The sequence below is a fragment of the Arctopsyche grandis genome, chromosome 4 (genome assembly GCF_051622035.1).
Source record: "Arctopsyche grandis isolate Sample6627 chromosome 4, ASM5162203v2, whole genome shotgun sequence".
In the NCBI taxonomy this organism is placed as follows: domain Eukaryota; kingdom Metazoa; phylum Arthropoda; class Insecta; order Trichoptera; family Hydropsychidae; genus Arctopsyche; species Arctopsyche grandis.
In genome coordinates, this window is record NC_135358.1 from 33,627,241 (window position 1) to 33,651,744 (window position 24,504).

General features: G+C 32.4%; 2 protein-coding genes across 2 annotated transcripts in view; one reads left to right on the forward strand and one right to left on the reverse strand.

Annotated features, from left to right (window-relative positions):
• The window catches only part of LOC143911157 (uncharacterized), a 369,714-nt gene that overhangs the window by 45,096 nt on the left and 300,114 nt on the right, over window positions 1–24,504 (forward strand). The gene's annotated exons all lie outside the window — the stretch shown is intronic.
• Window positions 1–24,504, reverse strand: part of LOC143910413 (uncharacterized) — a 35,183-nt gene that overhangs the window by 9,675 nt on the left and 1,004 nt on the right. The window contains exon 2 of the mRNA XM_077428865.1: window positions 5,960–6,068. Within this exon, the coding sequence (XP_077284991.1) occupies window positions 5,960–6,068 (109 nt within the window). The remainder of the gene's footprint in view (window positions 1–5,959; window positions 6,069–24,504) is intronic.

The following is a 24,504-nucleotide window of genomic DNA, read 5'->3' on the forward strand; positions in this document are numbered from 1 at the left end:
TACCATGTACATAGTTGAGTCTTTCAATTATGATTTTTTGCACTTAAGCATATTCATTACGAAAAATTTGCAAATAGTGAGCTCGTTATATAGCAAAAGAAAATTTAATTGATTGTTGCTATTTTCTCGTAACATCAGTGGCATAGACTAGTAGTTAGCATATCCCACCAATCCCACCAGTTTCTGCTGGTTAGACCTTAGATTTGTGACTCCAGGTCGATCGTTTCCTATCAGCGTTTGCTAATTTATATGTTTTTTATTGGAACGGTCCCAACAAATTGGAAGCTCTTTCCCATTTCTCACAAATTTTGAGTTTTCAGTATTTCGAATTTAGTTGAATTGTATAAAAAGCTACAAATTTGACCATATGTACCTAGATGTATTTGTGGATATTAATTGATATTTGTTTTTGCTTTGTATAATACATACAATACTTTGCACAATGTTTGACCATAGATAACGTGTTTAATGTAAAAATAAATAAATGAATGTAATATGTTTGACCAAAGTGGCGCATTGGATCACTCTGTAATGCCACTGTGGTATAATAAAAAATAAATTCGTTGTTAGGACTCAATTAAAGGAAATTCAGAAATTTCCATTTAGTCAGGCATAAACTATTTTTTGCTTCATAGTTTGAAGATGAGTTGAAAAAAAAAGTTCTTTTTCATCACTAATTTTGCAAATCATTCAACGGTTCAAATCGTGATGAACTAAACACACAATTCGCCACAAAAGCGTTCGATGATGTTTTAGCAGCTCTTGTCAATAACGATGATGATGAACACTCGATATAATTAATCGTGCCCCATCAAAATTTCATTAAAAAGCAACTTCATCAGAAAGCTCTCGATTATGACGTGCATACATATGTATTTACATACATAAATAAATACATTCATAGCTCATCACAGCTTTGTAGATTTTCCATTAGCATAATAGGAAGACCTATTGTGCTGCCCGTCTGGGCACGTTTTCTTCCATGAAAACGTTGATTGGAACACACAACCGAGATTTACATATATGTATATATATATATGTATGTATACATACATATATACACATATATACATATACAATAGCATTAACTCGGTGGCTATTTATTCCCCCGCGGGATGCTGTATCGCTGTCACGTCGATCTACTACGAACGGCGTGAGCAAGTGCAAGCACGAATACACCCTTATACGAAGACAACAAGCTTCTTAAATTAACCCTGACAGGTTAAATAAACATTCATCCGAGATGATCCAATACCCCCTCCTCTCGGAATGCAATCTCATTTGCAGAAATAGCCGAAGTTGCTTGCGAATGTAATATTTGTACATATAAATATTAATTATCATGTGAAAACGCGGTTGTATGAAGTTTCGTTTTTCATCTGAAATTTGATATAAACTAAATACTGAAATTATGAAATTGATAAATCAATATAAAGCAGCAAACCTTCTAATACTATTTTCCGAAAAAAATGTGAAGAAAAGCATACATACATACGTTAAGAACTATTAGTGAATTATTATCCTCAATATACCCAATATTTAATCGCCATAGTTCTTTATCAACTCAAAACAAAATAAAATAATATCGCGCGCTCATATTACCATTATTAACCTATGCTACACCTACATATGTATATGGAATGATGCCTCCAATACTAACCATTCCAAGCAAAAAATAATACAAAATAAATCCCTAAAAATAATCTATAACACACCCGTGTATACTAACTAGAAGAAACTGCATGTCACAAATAATATTCCGTTAGTCACATACATTACTAACAAACTAACCAGTAGATTCTATGACAGAATCACTAATAACCATACTAACACACTTGTGAAGAGTCTCGGTGATTACAACGAAATGTTTATACCCTTCAGGTATAAACACATATTACCTAAACACAATCTGCTTTAGATCATCGACTTTAGAGAGTCTTTAATTAATATTATGTATTATATGTATTATGAGCATTTATAAGAATTGTAAATAGGTTTTTGAGCTCTTTCTCCTATTATGCTGTACATTAAAATTAGAATAATATATGTAATACTATGATTACTAACAAAACTAAATTAAAATTGAAAAATAGAAAATGATCAGGAGATCAGTAGCTATTAAAATAGATATAAGATGTATTGTGAACATACATAATTTAGTAATAATAAAAAGCATTTAAAAATCGAAATCAAATTGGTGAAGTAAAAATATGTATATATGAGAGATAATGAGAGCCTATAATACAAATTTTATAAGAATTAAAAATAGTATAATATAAAGTACCTACGTAAAATATCGCAGTTCTAAATAGATGTTCTCAGTCCAAAATCAAGCCAAAATCAAATATTTGAAAACAAAGATCGACTGGTTCGAACAGAGAGACGTCAAAAAGTTACTGTTGGAGTTTTGGCCATAGCACGCATATCGAATTATCAACATTATAATATAAACATTTTAAAATTCATTATATAACACCTTAGTGAAGTAAAAATATATATGAGAGATAATGAGAGCCTATAATGCAAGTTTTGTAAGATATGGTGTGAAAAAGATGTAAGCGTTTAAACAATTAAAATCAGACAAAATGACTGAGGGACGGAAAGTTAAACATATAAGGCTACAGACTATTGACAAAGGGTTAGCTGTCACCGTCTCCAAAAGCTTTTGGATTCTTAAAGCAGAACTAATTGATATCTCTATCGGCGGCTAAACCTCGCGAAATGGCAAAGTTTCAAAGCCATCGGAAGAATGCAGGAATATTTTCAGACCGATTGGCGAAGTAAACCTAATAAAAAACATCGTAGTTTTTTTACATTTGAATACAGCGAGCGAATTCAGTTCGGCATCGGTATTTTTTTAAGCATATAATGAGGTACATAGTTAAGTTAGCATATTACATATAATATTTCGTTGAATAGATTAGAGATTCACAGTATGGCGAGATTCGTTTCACGTATGGCCAATTCTATTATAATTCGCCCTGTAAATAGATATCTGTCGAGGGGGAAAAAAGACGAACAACAAGATTATTTTATTCAATAACATCCCGACGGTGTGTAATTGAGATTCGCGAAATTGTGTGCGATTAAATAATATGAAATTCGGCAAATTTGAGAGCGGTTTGTTATTATATACACACTTTTTTTGGGCCGAGTTTTTGTTGCGCTAATTTGAAACGCTCGCAATCGGTGTGTCGGCAGATTTCTATGAATAATGCAGATCCTTTTATGGTGTATCTAATTCGAGGACGAATCTATTCCAACAATGCTTTTTTTCCGACGATTGATCAGAGAACCGTGACTTATTTAACCCTAGACGTGGTTATAGCTTAATTTGATACACATTTGATTTTAAAATTGTATTATATTATAAATCAATTGCCTTCTAGAATAATTTGAACATTTTGAGAATCGAAATAAAACTAGCAACTAATTAAACGGTAACTTTTTTTAATAAATAGTCGATACATTTTATAAAAATTCAAGAATATCTAATATAAATTAAGTTTCTCAATTATAATAGTATATTTTTGAAAAAAAGCCAATAATCCAAATTTCGGTCATTGAAAACATATGTACATATGTACATATATTGTGTACCTACTAAGGATTACAATACCGGTTACCGGTATACCGGTAAATTGACAAAATTTAATCATAAATAATTTAAATTTGCCGGTTTTTACCGGAAATTAAGTACATATATATAAATACACGCATTAAATTGCATAATATTACATTAAAAATCGATGCAAATGGGGTATTGTGGATAAGTTTGTCTGCAATTTGTTTATTTTCAGTATTAAATGTGACAATTTTAAATTGATAAATTCACTGGCAACACAGACCAATAAATGCGATCAGACAGTTGTTTCGATCAATTAGACAATTATGATCGAAACTTTAAATGAATTAATATGATTCATTTATTTTTACCAATTTAATGCATTTATATGACATTATTAACCTGAAATTTATTTTTAATTATTTACGAATTAATAGAAGTTAACGTTTTTAGGAAAAGTAGCCACATACAATTACCGAATCAATGAAAAAAACATTTTTTTCTTTTACCAGCAATTACGGATATACCGGTAGTAGGAAAAATCAGTTACCGTTTACCGCTTTATGAAATTGTATGTAAATTGCAATCCCTAGTACCTACTGATCATTTGAAATTAAGTGCGGCTAAGATTACTAACCAATAAAATTCAGGTCTTATAAAACTATGACCTTAAATGTACAAACTAACAAAACTAAACTAACTAAATATATTGAATAATTTTATTTAATTCTTCAAAATAGTCAAAATAATTCTAAAATATCCCCCACGATTGTTTCTATACACTAAAAAACAATTTTGCCTCAAAATTCTTCAAAATTTTCATTGAAATATTTTTTTTATAAAATTAACTAACAAATATCAAAATAGAGGAATAAATCACAAAATAAAGATCAATGTATTTTTTTTCCAGTTTCGTATTATTTTGATCTGAATTGTTTTTGCGGGTAAAGTAAGTGAAAGAACTAATTTGGAAGAAGCGCATAAAATCGTCTTTTTTCAAAACCTTGCTATCTATTTCGATAGAACGAATTTCCTTAGACGATTTATTGAAAAATGCACTTTTAAATTAATTTATTTTGCGACTAGCTGAACCCGGCGTGCGTTGCAATGCCACAATAACGCATGCAATTCCCGTTCCCGAGACAAATGACGACTTTGTTTTTGATTCAGAGACGAGATATGACTTTTATTATAGATCTATGCCCAGTGAACACGAATCCGGTAATAAAAAATGTTGATTGGCTTTCTTGCTATTAATCGACAAGAATTTCATTTAATTCTCATATAAAAACAATTTAATATATTATCCCTATTAATTCAATTCAGATTCGTGTAAATACGAGTAAATACTAGTACGAGCTTTTAGCTCACAATTTTACCGATTTAAAATTCAGCACACTTCCAATTAACCCTTTTAAACAAAAAAAAAATAGTGTAGCCAGAATACTATCAAAATAAACATGTTTCAATAAAAAAAACTCAATATAAAATAGTATTTACAGTGGGAAAAAATCATATATGAAAATACGTACTTTTGACTTTTGATTTGAACTGAACGACTACTTAGAGAGATTTGAAAGCTGAAAATACTACAAATGAAAGATAAAATAGCCGACTATAGATTGCAATATTCATTTTGAGCAGAAAATTGACAAATTTTGAGACATCGACTGAACAACACCAAGATATAGAAAAATCGCGCGATTTAAAAAAACACACATATCTCCGAATCTCGAGCCAATCAACATGTTTTATTAACAGATTCGTATTCACTGGGTATAGATCTATAAAAAAAAGTCATATCTCGTCTCTGAACCATTTTTCTTGTCGAACAGTGTTTTTTTTTTTCACAGTAATCTTTCCGAACATACATACAACAAATCCTGAAAGTTCCTACGTAATCGGTTCAGTGGTTTTAGGAGCCTATACGAGACACACACACACACAGACATTAAATTTTATATATATATATAGATACATATTATTGAAACAAATCAACACTCATAAAAATAAACACAGTAATAAATTCCTAGTCGAGATTACGCAAGTCAACGATGCTGTAATATAATTCGTAGCAATGCAGTGCAGTGCAGTGCAATGCAATGGTGGCTGGCGTGTGTCGCGTGGACGCATCCCGCTGGAATGCTCCAATAACAGTGCACCGGTTATAAATCTCGCACAATCTCAGACAACCGGCCTCAATTGATACGTTTTACCTAGAAACGGTCGGATAATTGGTGACAAGCTCGCTCGCCAGCCCTGGATCCGATGTTGAACGCACAAACGTTAATATCGCGACAGGTCTCGACCACTTCTTCTGGCGCGTACGCTTCTTTTAACGAGACAACTCGGTGGAATTTATTTGTATTAAGAATGTGCACGTTGAATTATTACCGTTGGTCACCGCCAAAATTCGCAGATAGGGACGATTCGGCACTCGGTCGTCGTAGTAGGCGGCATAAATGGACACACCCCCTCCTGGAACCTCTTGCCAAGATCCGTCCTGAAAGAAAGAAAAAAAATACGTAGTTTTAATTTCAAAAGATTAATATTTCAATTAACATTCCATTGAAAAGAAATTAACTTCTACCTTTCGTGTGTAATAAATACAGTGTATGTGCATTCATACATACCTACATATTTATTTAATTATTTTATAATAATAATAACAATAGAAAATGACCTGACAGGTTGCCCCAAAGCGTCACGCCAGTCTTACAAAAAAAAAGAAAGAAAAAACAATAAAAATTCCAATCATCCATCTCATTCAAATATTATCGTGTTGAATCTTAAGAGGGCTGTATATCCGAAACCTTAATTTTGTTACCGTTCCTTTCTTCGATATATATATTGAGTGTATGTATATATTGAGTGAATGCGACAATATATATCAATATATATATTAAGTGAATGCGACAGTTGCGCTTCGACCAGATAAAACGTATTTTAAATTGACAAAATCGAGGTTTCGTATTCTCCTATTTTCTCCTCCAAAACTGGACCAATTTTTAAAAAAATTTCATCATCGGTATGAGAAAGATACTTTCTTTGCATCTATCGGCGTATTTTTTTTTAAATCGACCGTTAAATAAGCACGCTGGACTCGTTTCGTGGGTGTAAAAAAGAGGCGATTTTATAGATGCTTGGCGGCTCCTAGCTCCTATAAAAAATAATTCATCAAAAAATTAAACGATAGATGCACCCCACTGGTGGATATCCATAGCATATTAAAAAATAATTTCTATAGTGCCATAATTGAGGATGGGAGAAGTATAGTACGTTTGTATGGACAAGGCGCTGCTGTCCTGCCCTCTTAATAAACTCATCAACATGACAATCGAACAGGTCCAAATGTTCATCAATCACATTAAGGAACCGGATAGCCTTTACAAGATACGAATTATGTATGTATTGAAAGCAGACGTTTTCGCAGGAATAGGTTGGAAAAGTAAATGATGACGCAAAGCTCTACCGCATTCAGGCGCCGAAAATTTAAATTCCAATAAAATCGAAGGGTTGTCGATTGTTCCCTTTAATAATGCAAAGAAATATTTGGAAATGACAATTCTTCTCGAAGATAGTGAGTCAAAGCCTAGCATAACTTGTAAAGAGGCAGTGGGAAATAATAAAATAAATATGTATGTATGTATGTATGTGTATCTTGGAATGAAGTTTTATTTTGTAGTTTTATGTTATTTCATTTCTAATTGACTTGCGGAGGAAACAAACAAATCATTCTTGATATTAATTTATAGTGCTCAATCGTATTATAGTACTATATAGCAAATGATTGCAGTTTTACTTTATAAACACACTAGTGCTTTTACCCGACTTCGCTCGGTATTTGTAATATAAACCGCTTAAACTTGGCTAATCTAATAGTAAACGTTTTATTAAATTTATTTGAATAGTTTTATTTTATTTAAATTCTACGAACCAACAATAGTTACATACATACATACATACAAAGTCTCTTTCAAAATTATATATTACTAGTTGTTATACCCGACTTATATAAACAGCTTAAACGTTGGCGAATCTAATAGTAAATATTTATTTGTTTTTTTATTAAATTTATTTGAATCGAAAAAAATATATACCGAATTCACTTGAAATTCAACCATATGGAATCATCGTCATAGAAACATCATAGATTAGTTTTTCAATTAACAGCAAACCTTACATACATACATACAAAGTCTGTTTCGAAATTATATAGTAGAAGATAATAAGACATTATATCTGATAAGTAAAGCAGCAACAATATCGAGGCGCAATGCGATTAACTGTTAAGTTTTCCTCAATGAATTGAAACATCTATATACATATGTACATTTGACAGAGCTGCTATAGAGCAGTGGAAGAGTTGAGTGGCATGGGTTGTCGCACAGTGTTTCCAACTCATATTTTGTATATATTCATTATGTGTATTGTCATATTAAAAGTTTGATCATAGGTGTCGCCTTGGGCAACCTATAGTGACTTGTATGGTTGGGGTTAACATACATATAATTTATAAATAAATATGTAGAAACTTTTTGGTGTCTATGTTTTGAAAAAAATTGCAATACTGTATGTTTCTGGTTTTATTAATAAAACTAATGAATAATATAAAATAAAATAAAAAATGTGCTTATTCAGGGTTACGATATAATGCTTACATATATTTCTTATGTTTCTGCAATTTACAACCTCAAAATATATGTATAATCTAGAGTATGTTTTGCCACGAGACTCGTACTCAATGGAATACAAAAAAAATTTTCAGCAGAGTGAAGGTTATTCCAATTTAGATATATATCTATGTAAATTGTAAAGAAGTGCTTTTTTTTTCAAGGTAACTCAAAACCAAATGCTAAAAAAGGTCATCAAAAATCACGTACACACTCGTGAATATAGTTTGCACGGAAAACGATGCGGGTTTTAGTCTTGCCCGCGCGTTGAAATCTTTTTTTGTCCCAACGATGAAAACTCGCCATTACGAAAATTGCCTATTGGCGTCGCAACGTTATTGAAATCAATTTATTTTTTACAGCACATAGCATACTTTGTGCGATGATTTCGACCAATCGCCAGGAAACTTCCGAAGGTATTTCTGAGGGAGCCTTCCGCCATTGTGCGATACGCATCGTTAATTTGATTTATCATCACGTCATAATTGAAATATAATATATGTATAAACTCGTTTGGTTCGTCGGCGAATTGTGCACACTTTGCAAATTATCTTCGGTCCGTCCGCAGCATGCATCTACTACCTACTGGTTTGAGAACAATCGATAAATACATACAGTACGGCCGCACGCGCGCATAAATCGACGAAAGTAATTAAGCCGACAAGATGATCTATCGCCGATCGCAGCCAGATATAGCCGACAATCACCAGATAGCATCATAAAAACAACATGAATTTTCGTTTATGATAAAAATTAATCGTCGATAATTATTAATACCAGAAAATCTATTTGAAATCTTACACATAGTAGGTACCTAAATATTATGTGCAAGATTTGTATTTCATTTCATATCAAATTCAAGTTTATTTTTATAGCAACGTACTCAAGCGTCGCCGGGCATATCTGCTTATATTATATTCTTCTTCTTCTAATGTTGAATCCTTATTCGGACATAGGCGACTACCATGGGCAGACATTGTTTATGGCCCGTGCGAATTCTTCCATGTCATGGGAAGGCGAAATAACTTTTCGAGACCGAGTCCCATCCATGACCTGATGTTTCTGAGCCAAGAAAGCTTCTTTCTCCCAATCCACCGTTTGCCTTATATTTTCCCTTTTATGATTGTTTGTAGAAGGCGATATTTGGGGCCACGAATAATGTGGCCAAAATATTCCATCTTACGGCGCTTCACCGTATCAAGAAGCTCTCTTTTTATGAAGAAGCTGTAGGACTGTTTCGTTTCATACATGCTCCTTCCACGAGATCTTTAGCATCCTCCGGTAACACCACATTTCAAAGGACTCTATCCTGTCACTAACAGCGTCCACGTTTCGCATCCGTATTATATAATGGGGTCTAAATTTCGATAAACCAACTCATTATCCCACTGAAAAAAAAAAATGAGGCAATTCTTACGAAAATGTCCGACATTACACATTCAGTCTGAATAGATTACTATTGTTCGGTTTAATCTATTTCTAGTGTACATACATGTTTAAAGGTGAACCTTTTTGTGCTAACCCAACTGTGTCCAAAGACTCAATTACATGGTATTTTTTTTTACATTTAGGTACATTCTAAACAAAAAAAAAGTATTAATGAAAACACTAAACGTCAAACTACCGTACTGTATGCAATAAAACGATTTGAAAAGCTTATAAAGGACACGCCACATTTATGTTATTGTTAATCATGGGCTGTTAAACATCGACAATATATCTGATTAACTGATTTTTTCCTTTTATGTGTTGTGCGTGAGAAACTCATTATACGGAGAGACGGTATCCGCGTTCATTGTATTATTGCTATCACCATATTTACCCACGCATCAATCGGCTCATTAAAAATCTGCAATTCCTTTTTGTTTGTGCTCTTAAAATTTACATGCTCGCAAAAAAAAGTAATTGTTTGTAGAAAATAAACGACCGGATGTACGTGACGCCGTGAATTTATTTGCGTTTAATCCCACCCATCGCGAACTTTCGCTATACATATTTAACGATTTACATTATATAATATACATACATATGTCAAGATACGAACAGAGGACAGGGATATAATCTAGTTTCTATGGAGTATAACCCTCTGGGCTTCAGCATAATGACGCATATTAATAAGCGCATAATATATTATATTTGATGTGAAACAATAAAAATAATAAATAACTACTTAGAATGCAACGATAATAAAATATCAGCATTTTTCTACAATAGTATAAAGTTTGAACCGTTAGAATAGTTGTAACTTCAACGAACAATCGTATTTGAACGAACATGTGTGAGAGCTTTTGTAACTAATGCTATTTTATTTATGTATGTACATACTATACTTATATAGCTTTAGCACGCACATATAACATATCTAAGAGTAGGTAAGTAAGTACGAGAGCAGCTTATCTATGTACATAGATGCAAAAGAGATCGCATTCAATCGGTTGGAAGCTTGAGTGCAATCTATCTAATTGAGCATACGTTAGATATTATATGTATGTATGTCAGTATTTACCTGTAGATTTAGATAGATTGTCATATTTTCGCTCATGACCTATACATTTTATCATCACTTTAATTTATGTTTGCACCTTTCTTTTTTTGAAAGTCTCAGTCTCGGGATCTCTTGCTTTTTTAATTAAAGGTAATTTTAATCGATATTAGCAATCGTATGCATTCCATTTGACGACTGATGTGATGCATACTTCAATAATAGCATTAGTTTTCTTTAAATGCGTAATGAAGTCAAAATACAAATACCACTTTCCAAACATATCGTTTTACACGAAGTAGACTTAGATGAAGTTTTAGATCAATTTTGGCTGTCTAATAATGCGATACAAAACTTGTAAATTAAATTTTAAAATATTAGATGACATAAAATCATGCTACGTATGTTCGGAAAGTTAAAACGTGGGTAAAATTTTGTTTTCGTTGGGTACGAGCGCGATAAGGAATGTTGACATTGTGGTTAGATACATAAGTAATGAATTCACGCGAAGCAAAGTTTAAGATACTAGAGATTATACCATAGTGCAGGATTGTAAATAGGTTTTTGAGCTCTTTTTCCTATTATGCTGTAGATTAACATTAGAATAATATAATACTATGATTACTAACCAAATTAAATTAAATTGTAAAATAGAAAATGATCAGTAGATCAGTAGCTATTAAAATAGATATAAGATGTATTGTGAACATAATTTCGTAATAATAAAAAGCATTTAAAAATGAAAATTATACCATAGTGGAGTGAATGAAGAGATTGAAATGGCACTAAACGGGACTCATGGTTAAAAGATTGAACGAGAAATAGCCGAGCTAGGTGCTCGAATGGTACCCAAGAGAGTATAATAAAAAAGATCCAAGTGAGATGAAAAGACGTGCGGTTTCTTATAAAATAAATGTAATGCCTTCGTTCCGGATAATCGAGAGTTTACTGTAACTACGTATATAATGTCAGTGTACCGCTGCACACTAAGAAGAAGCGCTCGCATGTTTAAAGCGGTGAACGCGTCAACAAAGGAAGCTATTGTTCGCCAGTTAATGGGATCAGATGCCACTAGAGATAGCTAAAATGTTGCGAAATAGATAAGATCCGTGAAAATGGATCGCTTCATATATTTTTTTAAACTTAGATCTCTATAAATCTCTATTAATAATGCTCATTGTTCCTGTACAATTACTAAGCCGTCTTCCGTTACTACCATTTCCAAGTATAGTGATTTTGTTTTTTGCTACTCTTTGTCGTTCTTAATTCGACCGATGAACGCCTCTAGATAAGATGCTTATCCGAGCAGTCTTTGAATGGGGATCATACATATTAAGAATATTGCAAAAATGTAGGTTACGTTGATTAAACTCCGGATAGTTTTCTATAAACGCTCATAGTAATTTATAAATTAATTGAACAGACGAAACGTCAACTTAACGATAATAATCTATTGTGCAAACATTAATCAAAATTGGCGATAAAAAATTCGACAAAAAAATCGAATGTAAACATGAGAAAAAAAAACTTAAGGAGATATTTATCTATCGATCCCAACATAAAGTTAGCCTATACATAACGGAGCTAAATTTATTATTTTATATATATTATGTACATTAAAATACCTGTTTCTACAGATGTATTATTTTATGTATAAAGCGTTTTATTTTAAAATGCGGAAGCACTCATCGTTGTGAATTTTGTAGAAAACTTGCTAGAATTAGGTACATACATATATTATATTCAAATAATTATATTAGTTTATAAATTAGGTGATTTCAAAAAGCTCTTAATTCGAATAGAGTTCATATTTTGAGCCCTACTGTGTATGTATGTATGTAGTTTGTCGCTATAAATACTTGGGCGATAAATTGTTCAAATGAAGTTGTTGAACCCCATTATTTTAAAAAATGTGTGGTATGTACCAAATTAAGCTCTCAACGACTTTTATTTCCAAAATAATCACGGGAACGTGAAAAAAATGACGATTTGCTGAAAATAACGCTTCCCCCATATAAACAACTATTGAATGCGACGCGGTTTGTATGGAGACTTTCGAGCGAAACGGGGACTTTGAATTATCGTTATTCAGTCAAAACTTATCATCATCATCATCATCATCATCTACAGTCATTCATCATCCACTGCTGGAGAAGGTCTCAAACATGCTTCCACTCGTCTCTGTTTTGCGCAACTGTTATCCATCTCACCCCACACATTTTCATAATTTCGTCTGCCCATCTTCCTTTTACCCTTTTACATTATCTTGGGTACCATTATAGTACTTCTTTTGTCCAATTTTCGTCCATTCTTCTAGCCACGTGGCCCGCCCATTGTCATTTCAATCTTTTCACTATATACACTACCCTTGTCATACTTCTCACCCACGTATTCCGTTTCCTGTCCTTCTCGTTATGCCAATCATACAGCATTCTATACTTCTTTGAGTGAATTGGACTTTCTGTAACAGCTTGGCGTTCAATGTTCAAGTTTCACATCCATAAGTTATAGGTTTTTGAGCTCTTTTTCCTATTATGCTGTACATTATCATTAGAATAATATAATACTATGATTACTAACAAAACTAAATTAAAACTGTAAAATAGAAAATGATCAGTAAATCAGTAGCCATTAAAATATATATAAGATGTATTGTGAACATAATTTAGTAATAATAAAAAGCATTTAAAAATCGAAATCAAATTGGTGAAGTAAAAATATGTATATATAAGAGATAATGAGAACCTATATTACAAATTGTATAAGAATTAAAAATAGTATAATATAAAGTACCTATACCTATAGTAGTATAATATAAGTTACCGTTGGAGTTTTGGCCATAGCACGCATATCGGATTATCAACATTATAATATTAATATTTTAACATTCATTATATAACACCTTAGTAAAGTAAAAATATATATGAGAGATAATGAGTACCATTATCCATACGTCAGCACTGGTAAAACACATTGATCGAAAATCTTTTTTTTCAGCAAACTTATCATAATCAACCCAAATAAACTTCAATAAGTGAATAATAAGCGTTTATTTTTTTTAACAGTAAAAAAAATCTATTCTTAAAAAATAGATATATGAAATAAAACTAGTTTTTCGAATTTTTGTCGAGATAAATTGATTGGTTGGAGGCACAGGACATTTTTTTAAATCAATGAAATTTTTTATTTACATATGTATCGTTTCCCTTGATACGACGAAAATTTTCCACTATGTCCATCGGTGAAATTCCAAAAATTCGCCTACTGAACCTGTCTAATATATACATATATACATACATATTTTGGCTTAATGGTAGCGTATATATTTAGCACCACCGAGGTCGAAGGTTCGAGTCCTCGTCAAACTGCTGGTTAGGTTTGGGGGTTTTGTGACTCCAAATCGATCGTTTCTCTATCAGAGTTTGCCAATTTTATCTGATCATTGTTGAAACGGTTCCTGAAAATTGGTATTAGATCATTTCCTGTTGTCACAAAATCTGTGTGTATAATTTGTAAAAATTATGCACAGTAATCTGAAATCTATAGATACCTCTATAGACATCTCTATAATTTCGTGTTTATTATATGTATAATAATTGTACACAAAAATCTAAAAATAATCCATAGCTGTCTCTATGATTATTATTTCTGTACTGATTAATTGTTATATGATATGTATTCTGATTGTATATGTATTATTGTATTTCTGACCGTTATCGTACACTCGTCGCATTGGAGCGATCTGTAATGACGAGTGTATATTGATTGTAACAATAAAAATAAAATAAAATATCATATATGAATACATAATACTAGATTGATATTATGATAATCAATTACTGCTATAAAACACAAAAAGATAAAATAATTTTCTTCAGGAACGGGTTAAATAGAAGTCACGTCAGAACGTAACAATTAACAACTTGTTTTCCAGACCAAACTGACACATCTCCAGGAAGACGTGTGTATGTACATACATACATATATACGTCTACAACACCATTATAATGTATTTTCCTGCAATTGTTTTTATGCAAATTAAGCAACCGAAAACATCAACCGTGCAACAGCGCAAATTGACCTTTTCCTGTCCCAATAAATCGCAGTGTACGTCTTATACATATTACACAGGTGAAGGTACTTGTTTCCCAAATTGTGATGGACGCAAAACGGAGGCGATTATAGGGCTGTCGAACACAGGCGAGACTAAGTTGTTCTTTTTTCTTAATTTAATTTTATTGTTATAACCAGAGGCGGCGGCAAGCCCAATAACAGGCTTAATGTCGCTCCATTAGTACTTTGAAAATTATATTACGGCTGGGTCGTTTTACTTTTTAGTACACACGTTTGCCATTGGTCCGTGTTGTTAACGACCATTTTTATAAGACGTAATTGGGGCGGATTACAATTTTTTCTTTATCTCTCTCTCTAGTCTTCTTAGATGCGATTCTCAGAAAGGTCGTAATTCGTTTCACTCGTGGGTGGGTAGGTGTGTGTGTGTGTGTTTTTCCTGTTATTTTTGTAACATTTCCCAAATAACGAGTTGAACAAAGTGTCGGTTATTCGACCGACCGTTTATCTCAATGTACATAGCATACCCATGGTATATTCTATTAGCGCAATGAGTAAGTGCACGCTGCACCACTGCAATTATTGTAAAATAATATACCGTAAGTATACGCCTTTTATAATCTGTAACAATTTTCGAATGCTATAACTAATATGTTTCCCAGAGTTTTTTTTATTTTTATAATAGGGCTATTCACCACGTAAAACGTGGAATACTGTATTTAACCAAGTACAGTATACATATGTACCTTTACGCACACAGGTTTTATGTGAAATATCAAATTGAATTTATTAATATGTGTTATAAGACTATTTTAAACTAACTGTTCTTTAAGTTTTAAACAGAAATAAAATAAAATTTTGTCGTAAAAAAATCGTTTTGTGTTTAGGCATAGTTTTAATTTTTTTAAATTTATTCTTTAATTTTGAAATAAAGTACCCAATTAAACAAAAGCAATTTATCTCTGTATTTGATGTAGTGAAATAATATTTGAGCGAATGAATGCCACTGTGCCTGAAGAAAAAGATCTTCGATTAATGTGTCATGCCAATAATGTCGTATGGATACGAAAAGTCCAGTGCACTCAAAGAAGTATGGAACGGTATATGCTGGGTATAATGAGGAAAGATATAAAACGGTACGTGGGTTTTGATAAACGTGGTTGATGTAATGGTGAGGGTAAATATATTAAAATGGCAATGGGCGGGTCAAATAGTTAGAAGAACGGACGATATATGGACGAAAGAAGTGCTCGAATGGTACCTGATAGAATGTAAAAGACCACAGGGGAGATGGGTGGATGAAGTCAGAAAAATGTGTGAGATGAGAAGGATGAGAGTTGCTCAAAACAAAGACGATTGGAAACGTGTTGATGATGATCAAGGCCGCGACTACCATATGTGCAAATGTGTGAAATGCACACAGGCGGCCGAAATATTCAGGCGACCGAAATATATGAGAGTCGAAAAATTTATATTCCTTAAAAATACGAAACGAGACATCGTACTTTTTAAAATGCATTTAGATTATCTTTGTGTAGATGTATGTAGGTATTTCTTCAAAGATGTTTAGTATTGGTTGGTCATCGAAAGAACAATGTCCTAGATGTGGGATTGGGGGTAAAAACACTATTTTTTCATGTATGAACTTGAAAACATTCAGTGTCTCTTGTAGTCTGGTCCTGCTCAGAACTAAACGTTTTGGTTTTCTGTCTGTTTTTCTGATTAATTTTTATTGTGATTAAAATTTTCAGCACTGAATTTCTCACACAATATTCATCACAGGGTAAGATTTTTGCACTACTTGCATGCACTTCACTTTTATTTTATTGATATGATTTATACAAATGCTGATAAAGAGTGGCTGATTTAAGTTTGCACAAAGGCGGCTGAACTCCTAGGCGCGGCCCTGATAATGATGATGAAATATGTAGATGCCATTATTTGTTTCCTTATAGAATTTCTAATAAAAATTACACCCTCTTAAATAAATGTTTTAAGTTGTTTTCCACAACTCCAGAAGAAAATAATAGACAGCAATATTTTACATGTCGCTGAAACGTATATATAATAATATAAATAATAATAAAAAATGGACAAAGTGAGTGCCATTCAAGAATTTGTTGTCGAATTGCGCAATTTAAATCCAAAATTCGTGAAATATTAACGAAGCAATATTTTTTCAAATTAATTTTATTTCGAAATACACACATATATCACCTATGTGTAACCAATCTGATCATAAATCTCATTTCGAAATCTTTGAACGTCACAGATAGTGCGGTGCGTTTAGACTCACATATATATGTGTACATACATATGTACGTAGTACAGTAATTAGCGTCAAAATATTTTAAAAGCGCTGCTCTAAATCAAGTCGACTGCATTCCGGAAGCCGAGTCGTAACCGTTCCGATGACATTTTTATTGGTTACGGTTTGATTATGATATTTATCGACAGGGCACTGATGGAATATGTACCTGTTAGCTGTGGGCGTACGTAGCATTGAACGAATGTCCCATTAAATTTTCAAACGTGTCACTTTACTACAAGTATTAATATATAAAGGGCTTTGATGTTTGCGCTAAAGTGTTTGCTTTGGGCACTAAAGATAACTATCAAAATGCCATCAGTAAATCGTAATGCTGTTGGCATCACAACTGCATTCAAATCGGCGTCAATTACTGTCATCTCGAATGCGGTTTTCAATTTTCAACATCAGAGACTAATTTGTCATGTCTATTCAATCACTTGAATTGCTAAACTCCCCACTGATTCAATTTTCATACGAAACCACATTCTGTCGACATTTTTTGATGCAAATTATTGCCATTATTTTCTGTTGCATCTGCGAGCGGTCGTCCGCGCAAAAAATCCTCTTTCACCGGATAATCGACAAAAAATGTAGAAGCCGTTCCACTAATGAGGCGTTAAACTCGCTTCATTTGAATCGAATAATAATTTAAGTCCGAGCATAACAGTTACGAAGAGGCAACAAGTGTCCAATAAGGGTCAAACGACTCATTAATCGACCGCAACGAATCATTTCCGATGCTGTTCAAATAGACCTCAATCACTATAATCCCATTTTGGGTACTTGTGGTAAAGCCCAAGAATTAATCCGACAACTGAGAAGAGAATTTGGACTTAAACACATAAAACATTACATATGTCTAAACTCTAAACAAACACTTTTCAAATTTTGTATAATGTTAATTCATTTATTTTCAATTTTTTTCTTACGTAATTCTTTTATTTTCAACGCTCGTTTGTTAATAAACATTTATATTAGAATATATGTATTACTAGAGGTGTTACCCGGCTTCGCTCAGTATTTGTAATATAAACCGCTTAAACATGGTTAATCTAATAGTAAACATTCATTTTTATTAAATATATTTGAATCGATAGTAAAATAATATTCAACCATCGTCATAGAAATTTTGATTTGTTTTTGAAGCTCCCAACCAAACCATTCCAAGTCTCTTTCGAAATTATATATTAAGAAGAAGATATAAATATATTTCATTTCATAGAACGTGAACACTCGCCTTTACAGATCGCTCCAAAGCGACGAGTGCACTTAAACAGATACAATACAATCAATATGAGCATTTTATACAATGCGAATTCATACAAACATCCACAGTGACACGAAGAATTTTTTGCAGAATTTTATAAGACGATGAATAACTTCAGATTAGCAAGAGAGTAGGAAAGGAGATGCCAATTTTTTACAGGAACCATTTCAATGACAATCATAAAAAATGAGCAATATGGCAAAGTATGAAAACGATCGGATAAGAGAAAAGAGATATAAAAAAGTTGTCTTAATGTGAAACGTAAAGGAGGTTTATAAAAATTGGCAAACTCTGGTAAGAAACAATCGACCTGGAGTTACAAATCAAGGTCTGGCCAGCAGCGGGACTCTAGTGGGACTTGAACCCGTGACCACTCTGCTCTAAAGCATAATATGCTAACCACTAGTCCACGCCGCTGGTTATATTCATACAAATTTACTTGATTATGGTTGTAGTTGCCATGTGTTCCAGATTGACTGGGATTGTTCTGAAATGGAAGTATCGATCCCAGATCCTATATAGATGGAAGTCTGCCTATCAATATATGAACTGTTATGTGAAAGTCCAATTTTCAGTTCCAAAATCACTATTTTAATTCGATATGTCTATGTAAAATCCGAAAAGACAGAATAAACTTATTACAAAGTCACCAGTATTTTTACTAACCTGCTTTACGTTTCACATGGTATTCGTTTAAGAAGTCATTTAAATATTGTAATACGCAAAACATTATATTTAATGTTTTGCGAAATATTTCTCGAAATGAAAAAAAGTGGGCTTTCACCAATCTAATATAATTTCGAAAGAGCCTTTGTATGTATGTATTATGTAACATTCGTTGGGAGCTTTGTAAACAAGTCAAAGTATCCATGACGACATGGGGACGGGGGACGGGCCTTCGCCCCCAGGGCGCAGGTGCCGGTTTCTGGTATACATACAATTTCGAAAAAAACTTAGTATATATGTTTGTTTGTTCATGACAGTCAATTTAATAAAAAAAAAACAAATGAAATGTATATAAAATAAAGCTATTCAAATAAATTTAATAAAACTTTTATATTACAAATACCGAGCCGGGTAAAACCACTAGTATCAAATATTATTATTTATTTTTTATTTTTTTACATATATACCAGGAAGGCCTTACAGGTAAACCCCAATGCGCCTTCCTGGCCAATTACAAATTACAATTACAATGCAGCATTTTTATATAAATCACTGAATTACGAGACACTGAAAAACTCGAAAATCAATGAGACATCTATAAATTTGTATCATAATAACACAAACATATTTATTGCACATTAATTAATAACAAATTATAGGTGACATATCGTATAGGAGAGATTTTAGCCAATTTTTTTCCGGGAACCGTTTCAACAATGAAATCAGAGAAAATTGGCAAACTCTGATTTTGAAACGATCAACCTGAAGTCACAAATCCAGGTCTAACCAACAGCATACTCTGAAAAATTCATTTTCATTCGAGGCCCGGCCCTGGGATCGAACCCGGCGCCTCTCGACGCTAAGCAGAAGCTTAACGACCGAGCTATGTTGCTGGCTAACGGCTCATATTTTTGCAATACATGTAGTATGAACATATGTATTAATTTCTATTATCTTCTATGCAGGTAGTTCTAAAAAGATGAAGATGGAAAATATGAATAAATTACATAAAATAAAGTAATCGAATATTGATTTTTCAGTCACTTTTCAGTCTTAACAGATAAAAAATTGTCATTAATTTATTATAAAATATCAATTATAAATTTACGACATACGAATTAAATGTATTATATACATTCGTATATATAAATACATATACTTGAACTTGAAGCTATCAACTTTTCCGAGAAGTACATGTGTACGTGCATATATGTATATGTAGGTCATCAAGCTTTCAATGTCAGTTTAATTATTATAAAATTCATACTGATTTTAATTAGTTCAGACTAGAAACTGTTACAAAATATGCTGTAAGTGTTTTGTTTTTTTTTTGTATCATAATTAGGTACCCACAAATAATAATCACTGCTGTTCGGCTACCGTTTTCGATTAACCGTGAATCACGATTATCCGCTCTCACTATTGTACCAAAGTAACCAACGGCTATCATCATAAGTTTTAATTAAATATTAATTACCGATCAACACGATAAACACATAATGTATACTTAAGTCACATTTTAAGTATGGCCTTGCGTACGAACCGTTATCTTTTAATGTTTTAGGAATATGCGAATGTTTTGCATTGAAATACCTGTTTGAATGTAACAAAGACTATATATCATGTTACTTTCCATCGATGTTTTCTTTTAGGCGGATAATGAGCCGACTGGGTTTCAACAATAAAACGGCAGTACACAGATCGATGGCTTTCAACCGATGTCCCATTCAAATGATAGAAGACGACGATAAAAGAAGTACATATCTCGTTAAGATCAAATCTTAAAGGCTTAGAAATCGAAAAGTTCACGGCTCGCTTTAGAAATTCAACTGTTGGTCGTAAATTTTTATTAGCGTGTGAAATACATATACTTCTTTCATGTGTTGGAATAGTGATCCTTCACGTATGTAAATGTAAGAATCAAGTTCTGTATTCAAATACGAAAATGTCAAAAGACGATGCTAACTTTTGATATTAATTCAAAGCCACCGTTATACGACTAATAATAATAATTTAAATAAATATTTTAGAAGATTGTGTCATATAATAACGGCGTCTTGTTTTTGCAGCTGCAAAACGCTATTGATCAAAGCGTAACCGTCCAAAATTGCACAAACATTATTAATATATCCGAAAGTCATCAATATCGAGCGAGTTTTCTTATCAATCATTTTTGATCATAATAACAACAACAAAAAATAAGATTTGATCACTATAGCCACAAGCGGCGAATTGCACATGAAATTTCAGTTTGAAAACTGCCAAATATGTAGCTTCTTTGACGAAAAATTTTAAAACTCAATTCTCAGAAGACATTTTAAGACGTTTTGAAATGCTATATATTTATTAGATAATAATTTCGTAATACGATCATAGTTTGTTAAGTGGACAAGATTTAGAAAAAATGCAAAAAATACAGAATAAAGCTATGAGAGGTGTTTTGAATGTGAGTAGATTTAAAAGTATTGGAAGTATTTTAGATGAATTGTGATGGATGAGTATGAGAATTGTCTTTTGTTTATAAGTTAGATCATAAGTTATTGCCTAAGTACTTTGATGATTATATAATAAGGAATAGAGATAAACAAACAAAAGTTTTTATACTAGAAATAAGGACAAACTAGTTGTAAGTAGAGTAAGAAAAAATAAGACGGCTAGGGGGTGTTTTTCACAGGGTTGTGCTCATGTATAATGCCCTCCCTGAGTGCATCAGGTCTGCTAAGACCATGGATGCATTCTTTCGAGGTGCGAAAAGACACCTCTGTGAGGGAGAGTCCATATAAGTTAATTATAAATAGACACCGGATAGTCACAGTACTATCCATTGTTCCATTGTTGTAAATCCTTTGTAAAAAAGGTTCGGCAAACCTTTAACAATGCATTTACAACCTTTGAACAATACGCGGCACCTTCTGGGTCCGGTGACTAATTATAAATTTTAGAGTTAAGTAATTAAGATGTATTTTTAAATTAGCTTGATAGCTAAGATAATATATTATAAATATAAATAAATAATTTGATTTTTGCATAAAATGTAGAATGGAATATACTTTAACTTCTCCCAGACAATTTAACAAAAACTTTTTGACAAATTTTGAATTATGAAACTGTTGCTACAGATATGTAAAATGTAAAATTCTACTTCGTAGGATGGACAATGGGAGCATGCTCTTAAGAAATTCTCCATGAAGAAGAATCTGAGGAACCTGCGAAAAGTATGAAATCCATGCCAAGATGATATCAAACCTTCGTTATAAGATGAAAAGGAAACGATGAAGGTGACAATCACTATGTATATTTAAATTGTTTCATGACCCACTTTGACATTACTAATTAAAGTAAACATTGCTTTTACACTTCTGTACAAAAAAGATTCATGAAGTTGCAGTTGTCTAAATATTATCCACATACATATGTAGATATGTAGAACTCAGCAAAATGTTCAATTGAGAAACTTATGTATGTAATTCCTTCAATATTTACATTTCTCAACTTCAATTGTTATTCGCCACACATGTGGCTACATGAAATGGGTTCAAACTCATCAGTTTCTGACTAAAATTCGCGTTTTAAATAGATACAAAAAGTAGCAACGTTGCAATCTTCCGCAATTGACAATTGTCAACTGTCAAAAGTGTTTACTTTTGTTTCTCACTGGTGAAATTATAATCTAACTAGTTAAATGTAATCTTAAATAAATAAAACCAACCCTAACTTAACCTAACCTAACCAAAACAAACCAAAAAATAAATAAAACCTAACCAAACGTTAGTTCGTATTTTGGTATTCGGCGATGTTGCCGATACAGTTCATCTGTCATTTTAATGCACATTTCATCCACTTTTTAAGTAGCAAATATTTTTTTCAATGATCAAAGCAAACTTTCTAATGTATCCGTCACCAAGCCAGCAGTATGGCTTGGTGGTTGGGCTTTCGCTTAACACCGAGAGGACGCCGGGTTCGATCTCGATCGACCTCGATTGAAAAGTATTTTCTATAATGCTGCTGTTCAGACTTTGATATTTGCGCTCCAGGTCGATCGTTTCCTATCAGAATTTGTCAACTGTTCTGATTTCATTGTTGAAACGGTTCCTGGTTAAATTGGCTAAAAACCTTCCTACCTACTATTTCACCACTATATAACTATATACATATACACTATAATTAATGTACAATAAAAAAATATATTCAAATTCATAAATGTATCGTTAATTTCGAGTTTTCAGTGTCTCGTAATTCAGCGACTCATGTAATAAATAAAGGTAGGACCGGAAGCGTGCCTTTTATTGTTCAATTGTTGTAAATGCTTTGTGAAAAAGGTTCGGCAAACCTTTAACAATGCATTTACAATATTTGAACAATAAACGGCCCCCTCAGGGTCCGGGCTTTAGTAATAAAAATGCTGCATTGTTTGTAACTGACAGAGAAATGAAATAGTGATAGAAGGGCCCTTACGAATAAATAATTGTTATCAATATTACGCAGCACGTCTCTATAAATACGCTCGGATACAATCGGATCAATTTACTTATAAAAATGTATCCCATGTTGTTTATTGTGTGTTTTTGAATGCATTGTGCAATTTTTAACGATGCACTTGCCCATCTTGCGAGTAATATAAACAAACAGAGAAGTTTTTATCGGACATATGTACGTCGAGCACCAAGCATCAAATACGACTGATGCTAAAATTATTTAGGATTGTCTATGGACAATCGTCACTTGACAACAATATGACGCCTAAAGCCAGTTCTACTAATATTTTGATTTTTAAATGCTTTTTAGTATTACGAAATTATGTTCACAATACATCTTATATCTATTTTAATAGCTACTGATCTACTGATCATTTTCTATTTTACAATTTAATTTAATTTTTTTAGTAATCACAGTATTATATTATTCTAATGTTAATCTAAATCATAATAGGAAAAAGAGCTCAAAAACCTATTTACAATCCTTATAAATGTTCATAATACATCTATACATAATATTAATTAAAGGCTCTCTAAATTCGATGACCTAAAGCAGATTGTGTTTAGGTAATCTGTGTTTATACCTTAAGGGTATAGACATTTTATTGTAATCACCGAGACTCTTCACAAGTGTGTTAGTATGGTTACTACTAGGTGATTCTGTCATAGAATCTACTGGTTAGTTTGTTAGTAATGTCTGTAACAAACGGAATATTATACATGGCATGCAGTTTCAGGTTAGTATATATGGGTGTATTATAAATTATTTTTAGGGATTTATTTTGTATTACTTGGAGCTTGGAAAGGTTAGTATTCGAGGCGTTATTCCATACAGGTGAAGCATAGGTTAATAATGGTAATATGAGCGCGCGATATAATTTTATTTTATTTAGCGTTGATAAAGAACTATGGTGATTAAATATTGGATATATTGAGGATATACCCCGCATCGCCTTGCATTTCGCTGCCTCAATGTGAGGTGCCCATCTCATTC